The sequence below is a fragment of the Sciurus carolinensis genome, chromosome 7, assembly GCF_902686445.1.
Source record: "Sciurus carolinensis chromosome 7, mSciCar1.2, whole genome shotgun sequence".
Classification (NCBI taxonomy): domain Eukaryota; kingdom Metazoa; phylum Chordata; class Mammalia; order Rodentia; family Sciuridae; genus Sciurus; species Sciurus carolinensis.
Window position 1 is genome coordinate 132,919,590 of NC_062219.1, and position 9,452 is coordinate 132,929,041.

A 9,452-nucleotide genomic window follows, 5' to 3' on the forward strand; every position below is an offset into this window, starting at 1 on the left:
CCCTTTGTAACTGAACTTAGGACGGGAAGAGACCTCGAGGTGTGTGAGACGGGAAACTAGAGATATCGGTGTACCCAGTAAGAGTGGCGATTGGAGCGAGAGGAAATCGGGGAGGAAAGGTGAGCGGATAGGTGGAGAGGCCCGGGAAATCCCGGCGCTGGAGCCAGGTGTATCAGCGAAGGAATGGGAGCGAGCCAGAGCGAGGCGGGGCTCGAGGACTCAGTGGACATTTGGGAGCTGCGGGCCGAAGAAGGGTCTGCGTGAGGCCCTAGAAAGGACCTAGGAAGTCTGCAGGAACAATGGGAATTCGTGCGGATGGCCCAGAGTGAGAGGTAGTGCCGGTAGTGCCAGAGGTGAGTTGGTGGGTCTCCGGGGGCGAACCGACCACCGGCTCTGGCCTCGCGCGGGCAGGGGCACCGGCGCGAGACTCGGGCGGCCGGCGCGCGTGTGGTCAGCCCCGCGGTCCTCCGGCCGCGGGGCGCGGGCTGGTCGGGTTCGGCCTTCGGCTCATTCAGAGGCGGTTCTCGCCTCCCATTGGCTGCCACCGCCGTAGCGGGGCGGGGCTCCGCTGCCCGGAAAAAAATGTAACTGCGTAAAAAAGTCCTCGCCTGGGTGACGGATGCTCAAAAGTTCAGAAGTTTTCCCAATGCTTCCTTAAGCGGCCGGCGCGCGAGAGACTGAAAAAAGGTGACGCGGGGCCCGGGAAGGCGGCCGGCGCGCTGCCCCCCCCCCCGCCCCTGGTTATTTGGCCGCCTTCGCCAGCAGTTCGGGGCAGTCTCCTGGAAGGCGCAGGCAGTGTGGCGAGAAGGGCGCCTTCTTGTTTTTTATTTTTGGCTCTTTTTTTCCGTTTGTGCCTGGAAGTTGTTCTGCGAGTTCCTCCAAGGCGATTTGCCTCATCCTCGTCTGATCCTCTCCCTTCGCAGCGACCCTCTCTCGCGGCTGCCGCGGGTCGCGAGGTGGCAGGAGGCGCCCAAAGAGCTCAAGCCAGCGCAGGGAGAGGCCGCGCGACCGAAGGCGCTGGGAGGCGGCGGCGGCGGCCGAGCCAGACGCTGCGCGGCGGGCCGGCACCAGCTCGGCGGGGCCCGTACTCGGACTCGGACTCAGCGGCCGGCGCAGCGCGGCCCGGCCAGAGCGAGGGTGGGGGGCGGCGGGCGGCGCGGGGCGGCGGCGGCGGCGGCGGCGGCGGCGAGCCGGGGCCATGCAGGCGCGCTACTCCGTGTCCAGCCCCAACTCCCTGGGAGTGGTGCCCTACCTCGGCGGCGAGCAGAGCTACTACCGCGCGGCAGCGGCAGCGGCTGGGGGCGGCTACACAGCCATGCCGGCCCCCATGAGCGTGTACTCGCACCCGGCACACGCCGAGCAGTACCCAGGCGGCATGGCCCGCGCCTACGGGCCCTACACGCCACAGCCACAGCCCAAGGATATGGTGAAACCACCCTACAGCTACATCGCGCTCATCACCATGGCCATCCAAAATGCCCCGGACAAGAAGATCACCCTCAATGGCATCTACCAGTTCATCATGGACCGTTTCCCCTTCTACCGGGACAATAAGCAGGGCTGGCAGAACAGCATCCGCCACAACCTCTCGCTCAACGAATGCTTCGTTAAGGTGCCCCGCGATGACAAGAAGCCTGGCAAGGGCAGCTACTGGACGCTGGACCCGGACTCCTACAACATGTTCGAGAACGGCAGCTTCCTGCGGCGGCGGCGGCGCTTCAAGAAGAAGGACGCAGTGAAGGACAAGGAGGAGAAGGACCGGCTGCACCTCAAGGAACCTCCGCCACCGCCGCCTGGCCGCCAGCCTCCGCCAGCCCCGCCGGAGCAGGCCGACGGCACTGCGCCCGGACCGCAGCCGCCTCCTGTGCGCATCCAGGACATCAAGACCGAGAACGGTACGTGCCCCTCGCCACCCCAGCCCCTGTCCCCCGCCGCCGCCCTGGGTAGCGGCAGCGCCGCCACGGTGCCCAAAATTGAGAGCCCCGACAGCAGCAGCAGCAGCCTGTCGAGCGGGAGCAGCCCTCCCGGCAGCCTGCCTTCGGCGCGACCACTGAGCCTGGATGGTGCGGATCCCGCACCTCCACCGCAGTCGGCGCAACCTGCGCCGCCGCCGCCACACCACAGCCAGGGCTTCAGCGTGGACAACATCATGACTTCGCTGCGGGGGTCGCCTCAGGGCACAGCTGCGGAGCTCAGCTCCGGCCTTTTGGCTGCGTCCTCGCGCGCGGGCATCGCACCCCCGCTGACGCTTGGAGCCTACTCGCCTGGCCAGAGCTCCCTCTACAGCTCCCCCTGCAGCCAGAGCTCCAGCGCCGGCAGCTCTGGCGGGGGCGGCGGGGGCGGTGGTGGGGGGGGCGCTGGGGGCGCTGGGGGTACCGGGACCTACCACTGCAACCTGCAGGCCATGAGCCTGTATGCCGCCGGCGAACGCGGTGGCCACTTGCAAGGCGCACCTGGGGGCGCGGGCGGCTCAGCAGTGGAAGACTCCCTGCCCGACTACTCTTTGCCTCCAGTCACCAGCAGCAGCTCATCCTCCCTGAGTCACGGCGGGGGCGGCCAGGAGACCGGCCACCACCCTGCGGCCCACCAAGGCCGGCTCACCTCGTGGTACCTGAACCAGGCGGGCGGAGACCTGGGCCATTTGGCGAGCGCGGCGGCGGCCGCCGCGGCCGCGGGCTATCCCGCCCAGCAGCAGAACTTCCATTCTGTGCGGGAGATGTTTGAGTCCCAGAGAATCGGCTTGAACAACTCTCCTGTGAACGGGAATAGTAGCTGTCAGATGGCCTTCCCTGCCAGCCAGTCTCTGTATCGCACGTCCGGGGCTTTCGTCTATGACTGTAGCAAATTTTGACCCCCTTCCTTGTCGCGGCACTGTCAAAGCCGAAGTGAATAGAATCCCAAAGCAGGAACAGTCGAAAGAATCCATCAATGCAAAATCGAAACTAAAAATATCCAATTTAAAATATGAGAAATATTCACCACACCAGCGAACAGAATCCCTCCCCACGTTCAACTCACCAGCAGCAGCTCAAAGAAAACTATTTTCTTAAAAGATTAATCCAGAGCCACGTCCACTTTGCCTTATCTAAATAAACAAAAACGTAAACTGTTTTGTACAGAGACAGCAAAATCATGGTTTATTAAAGGACAGTGTTACTCCAGATAACACGTAAGTTTCTTCTTGCTTTTCAGAGACTCGCTTTCCTGCTCCTCTCCTCTCCCTTCCCCTGCCTTTTTCCTTGCCTCTCACCTGTAAGATATTATTTTATCCTATGTTGAAAGGAGGGGGAAAGTCCCCGTATATGAAAATCGCTTTCTTTTTATTCATGGACTTGTTTTAAAATGTAAATTGCAACATAGTAATTTATTTTTAATTTGTAGTTGGATGTCGTGGACCAAACGCCAGAAAGTGTTTCCAAAACCTGACGTTAAATTGTCTGAAACTTTAAATTGTGCCTTTTTCCTCATTATAAAAAGGGAAACTGTATTAATCTTATTCTATCATCTTTTCTTTCTTTTTGTTGAACATATTCATTGTTTGTTTATTAATAAATTGCCATTCAGTTTGAATGAGACCTATGTCTGGATACTTTAATACAGCTTTAATATAAAGAAAGATTTCAGAGATTAAAAAAAAAAAAAAAAACACTAGGAGTTACCTGTTCTCCACCCAAATCTCTGAAAAAGAGAAACCCTGACTAGTTCATGTAAAAATTCACTGAAAGTCTTTTTATTTAGATCTTTTTTTCCTGCAGCATCTTCTGCAAAATGTACTGTATAGTCAACCTGCTTTGTGGCTAGTAAAAAGATAATTTCCTAAACAGATCTGAGTTGGCATATAAACAAATACTTTTTTCACAGTAATGACAGAACATGATTTGGAAATTTTAAGCCCATGAATCAGCAGCAGTCCTACTACAGTGTTACCTGTGTGTAGAGAGATGCAAATGTGCCTGAAGATATACACAGATGGATATTTGGCTCATGCATCCCATATAAAATTGCAATACATATTATACATCCCTGTGAGCCAGATGCTAAATAGATTTTTCCCTATTAATTTCAGTCCTTTGTAAGAGGAAAAATAAACCAGTTTTTAAGTGTATGTATATATCTCATCCACATTTACAATCCTTCATGTGTTACATAGAAGGGTTGATTTTTTTAAAGATACAAATAAACTGTGGGTTGGAAAGGGATATTTAATCTTTGGGTAACTATTTTAGAAGACATGTTTGTAGAACAATTATTTTTTGAAAAAGATTTAAAGCTATAACAAGAAGGAAAGAGAGAAGGGCAGAACATTTAGTCTAGGGTGGTTTTTTCCAAACCAATTTTTCTTGTTAATTTACAGTTAAACAGAGGGGGTAATTCGGATTGGCCCTCCCCCCTTTTGTAAATAACCCAGGAAATGTAATAAATTCTTTATCTTAGGGTGATCTGCCCTGTCAATCAGACTTTGGGGAGATGGCGATTTGATTACAGACATTCAGGGCCTTTCAGTTTGTTTTCGAGATAATGCAGTTTCCTATCTGCCGCTCCTATCTAGAGGCAACACTTAAGCAGTAATTGCTGTTGCTTGTTGTCAAAATTTGATCATTGTTAAAGGATTGCTGCAAATAAATACACTCTAATTTCAGTCAAAAACTGCTTTACGTGGCCTCTGATTCGCTCGGTCCCCTCCCCCAGAGCCGTAACCTAATAGCCAGGGAAGATCGCAGCGGTGCTGACGCGGTGTCTCTTCGTTTGGTCAGGCCGGCTGGGGCTGGCCTCACTGCTGCCTTTTAATCTTCCTTTGGCTGTCGCAGCCCTAGGTCCTAGGGCTGCTTGGAGCTTCCTAGGATTACCCTTTTCTGGGGGATAAGGTGGGGAGGGGGTGAAAGTGAAGAATCCACCGACAAATCTTGTGGAGTTGATGCATTGCTCCACTTTGGGGAGCAGAAGGTGGAGCTGGGATTTGTGAACAAATGGTCCGGTGGCCGGAGCTGGGTTGTCTAGGCCCGGATGGAGAGCGGCAGCAGGTGACCCACGGCCCTGTCGGGTTGACCGGCTTCGAGGCTGAGTAGCTGGAGAGCGTACAGTTCTCGATGAATCTGGTTCAATTCTATGGAGTGGGGAGTGGGGGTGGCTGGCTTTCCAGCTGGGGCCGGGATTCTCCCGAGTAGCCTCGGACCCTGACGCCGGCCTCCAGGACGCAGCTCCCCGATGGGAACGCTCTTCAGCTAATTAGCTGTAATTACCCGCTGCGGTCAGGCCGGCTTCTGTTTGCGTTTGGAGCTTTTTCCTCCTCCCACGCCCGCCCCCGCCTCGCCGCCTCCCTCCGCGGATTCCCGCTCTTGCCTCCGCGGCCTCCTCCCGAAATAAGTTGTTTGGGGAGAAAATAGTCAAAGGAGACCTCTGTTAGGTTTGATGGGTTAATCACAGGTTGCGTCGGGATGCCGGGAAGACGGCGCAGAGCGAAGGTGGCAAAGAACAGTCGTGTGTGAGCGCAGGGCACCAGGGTCGCGCAGTCGGAAGAAGCACCTTGGGGCCCTGGCGACGGCGCCCGGGGCAGCCGCCGAGGAACTCGCTCCCCTCCTCACCCCGCGACTCCGCCTGGCGCTGCCCGGCCCCGGAGTGCTCCCATTTCCTCCTTGCTCGCCGCCTTTGTTTTGAAGACACACGTGTGTTTAGGAGCCCAGCCCGGTTGGAAAGGTCAGAGGCACTTCATTGCTCACGGGTGACAGCGCGCCCCACAGCCTCGGCAAGCGCGGGGGACCGGGGCCACTGGTTTGCACGACCACCTCCCAGGTCCGCGCGTGTCCCCAGTCCGCCAGCCTTGGCCGGGCCGTGCTGGACCTGTCCGGGCTAGCGCTGTGGCCCCAGGCAGCCTCCAACGTAGGGCTGCGTACTTCTGCAGTGTGTGAGGTCGGTTTACAGACGCCACAAATCACTTGGCAGTGGCCATGCAGGAAGTCGCTCGGCGTAGTGAACGCGAGAGGCCTAAGTAAGTGAGGCCAACTCCCAGTGTTCGGGGTCCACGTGCTCGCATCCCTCACCATCTCCGTGGGCCTCGGCTTTGAAGCCTTAAGAACATCGCGGCCGCAGCCAGCCCTGGGCCTAGACTCAGCCCGGCCCTGGACAGCTAGATGGGCTTCTTGCTAGGCCGCGCTGCTCGGAAGGGTGGCCTGCGGGACAGCTAGGTCCGTGTGGGGAGGAGGCCGTCCGCGTCCCGCACGCCGGGTTGTGTACTGACCTGCCCAGAACCCGGCAGCTGGGGAGAGCTTGGCCATGGGAAGAACCGGCGGGTTCCCAGTCGGGGCCCTTCCCCAGCACGCCAGGGTGTGGAGTGGGCTGCGGGCACCCCTTGCAGTCCTTCCTATTTGGGCCCTCTGCAGCTGGTGAGAAACCGGCGTGCGTGCGGTGTTGTGACTTCTGTGACCGGCGGGGAGCCCCTCACCACAGCTATGGAAATGTTTCCCTTCGCGCCCGAGGAGAGTTCCTTATTTTTACCCTTTTCGATTTGAAAGTTTGAAAAATTAGGCATGGAAGACATATGTGTCTAGGAAGGTGTATGTGTCATACATTTATAGTTATTTCTGCACGAGTTGCCTACATAATAGTTTAGAAACTAAGTTTGGGAGGAGAGAAGGTCTGCTCCTTATTCTGATTTTTAAAATAACAAATATGTAATTTTTCTGCCATCAATACATTTACAATATTTTGAATTTTCATATCCAATTTAAGAAAAAACAATTCTTGACATTATTTGACCGGGAATTTCTTACTGTGTAGTGATTCACATGTTTGATTTGTACTTTCTTTATAATAAGTATTTTTCTGTAAAATATTAGGAGAAAAATTCCTTGATATTTTAACTGATAGCCAGTTCATTTTGAAATTAGTCTGCTGATGGCAGGCAGGGTTCAGGTGGAGAATCAGCTAATTTTGTAAACTGCCTCTGTAGAAAGCTTTAGGAGAATAAGTATTTTGTCCTGTATGTGCAAGTGGGGTGTGTTTATTTTCTTACCAATATATACTATGAGTGCACAAATGCCAGCATGCTATATGCCACATAAAATCTTGCATTTGGCATAGTGCACGTGTGGTAGAAACGCGTGCTGTTTTGCAGGGTTATGTAGTTAGCAGGCCTTTTTCACCAGGCTGCATGCAAACAAGCATGCATTTTACAATCTATCATTTCATGCAGTTTGTGTCATTATTAATCGATGTTTGCAGAAGAATAAGGCTCAATTGTACTGGTTGCCTGTAAGCTTCTGGCTATTTCCTGTCGGGTCAGAAACAAGGGTCAGGAAACAAGAGTGCCTTATAGCCCTTTTGGGCTCTCCCTAACTTTGATAGGTGAGGAAAGTCATGACACTTTTTCTCTTTCACCCTGTTCACTTGTGGGCAGGGGGAGTCTTGGGCTTTAGGGTGGAGGGCCATTAGTTTTGTTCTTAATGGTGTAAAACTGGAGAGACCCTGAACTCTGCATGTTCAGGCAGCCTGGCCCCACAGCCCAGGAGGGACAAGAGACAGCCATACTCTATCCAAGCCTTAGGCAACCAAATCATTGTTCTCCCAGGCTGTCAGTGTTACTAGAAGCAAGCCTGGATGTAGTGACAGTTTTCCTCTACCCCCATCTCACATCTGAGATCTCCAGGAGAAGGGCTCCATTTGCTTTTGAGCTGTCGGCTCTGAGTCCCCTACCACTGTGTCCTGCCTGGTGTTTCAGGGTCTTCTTTTTAAATTCTTCTCTACTCATTTCATGGCTGGTTCATGAAGCCATTAGTCCTTCCCATCTAATCATAAACAAATGTCGTGTTAGAGGGGTAAGATTGATGGTGATCAAGTAATAAAACTGGCTGGCAGAACAGAGTATTTGGTGTGGGCATTTACTCCCCACCCAGCAGAAAGATTAGGGTGTGGGGAGTAAAGGGACCAAGAGGGGTCCAAGAGTTCAGAGGAACTCCCAACAAGGGAAGTCTGACTTATTCAGACAATGGCCACTTGGCAGGAAGATAAGCCCACTGAGATTGGCCATGGGACCCAAATGCCAGCCTCAGAAACATTACTTCTCTGAAATCTCTTATTTGAATTTATAACCCAGCCAAAAGTTTCTCTGCAAAGAAGTTTTATTAATGGCATTTTCACTCCCACTTTCCTATTTGGGCCCTACCTCCATAGCTGGAAATTTCGTGGGCCTAATTTCCCATCTTTCTTTATTCCAGCTCCCACTTTCAGACACCGTGTATCCAACGTAACCATTAAGTTCGATGTATCTTCGTGTCTCTATCCCTGCGTTTCCTTCTCTCTCTCTCTCTCTCTCTCTCTCTCTCTCTCTCTCACTCTCTCTCTCGCTCTCTCTCTCGCTCTCTCTCTCTCTCGCTCTCTCTCTTGCTCTCTTTCCCATCCTTCCTCCTTTCCCATCCAAGGCCATGAGGCCCCTGGAGTTTCTCCCAGATGTCCCCACTCTTAGTTTGCACTGCCTCTGGTGGCCCCAGGGTCCACTCTGTGCTGAGCCTTCTGGGGCCGGATGCAGTCTGCTGGGGATCTTTTGCCCAGGCCTGGAACAGACCTGGGGCCACACAGGAGCAGAACTGTCAGGTTCCAGGTCCGAGTCTGGTAGGGAAAGGAACAATACTTAATTAAATGAATTCCAGCTCCAAAACCCATTCAGCAGAGTGAAAGCCACTTCTCTACCAATGTTCTCAACGTGATTAGGAGTGGAAAATTGAGCAAAATGTACCATGTCTGCCTTATTGGAAACTAAAATAAGGCACAGAGAGCATAAGGCTCAACAGACCTTTTTTGCCTCCTTTCCCATCTTACCTTGGCTCCTAAGAAACTCTGTTTTATATTAGGTTTTTTTTTTATTGTTTACTTGATTTTTTCCCTCACTGATTTTAAATTTGTAGCATATTGAGCGTATTATAGGAGATGCAGCAGGATCTGGAATTTCCTTGCATATAGGTCCCAGTCTGTCTTGGAGAAGAGCAGAGCTCTCCCCCTCCAAGGAGAGGATAGGCTGGGTCACCTGGACCTGAGAGAGGGCCTGGCATTTCTTCCTGCTCGTAATCTCCCAGCCTGGGGTCAGGAGGGTGACCTGGAAAGCCTCAGTGACACTTCCCAAAGCCCCTTGCCCTAAGGATGTGTGTCTGTCTTCTTCCAAAGAGCATGTTGCTCCAGCCTGCCCACAGGTCCCTTCAAACCCGATGGTTTTGAAAGGCCTCATTCCACTAGACTTCCTACCCTCTTCTTCAGCTGCCTCTACAGGTTGCTCCCAGGAAGGGGACTGGGTGGGCTACCTGTTTGCCCTTAAGTCAACATAGCTTGGTGCTACTTGGGTGGGCATGGGAGAGCAATTTGTGCATCCAGAGGGAGCAGCAGTAGGGCAGTCAGGGCTAGGCAACTGAGGTTTCTCTCTTGACCTGGGTGGTGCCATCCCCTGGTAGGATAGGGAGGTGAGGGAG

General features: G+C 53.4%; 1 protein-coding gene across 1 annotated transcript; it reads left to right on the plus strand.

Moving 5' to 3' along the window:
* Window positions 1-622: 622 nt before the first annotated feature.
* On the plus strand, window positions 623-3,667 carry Foxc1 (forkhead box C1). The gene has a single exon (XM_047557097.1). The coding sequence runs from the start codon at window positions 1,199-1,201 to the stop codon at window positions 2,849-2,851; it is 1,653 nt and encodes a 550-aa protein (XP_047413053.1). The 5' UTR covers window positions 623-1,198; the 3' UTR covers window positions 2,852-3,667.
* The last annotated feature ends 5,785 nt before the right edge of the window (window positions 3,668-9,452 follow it).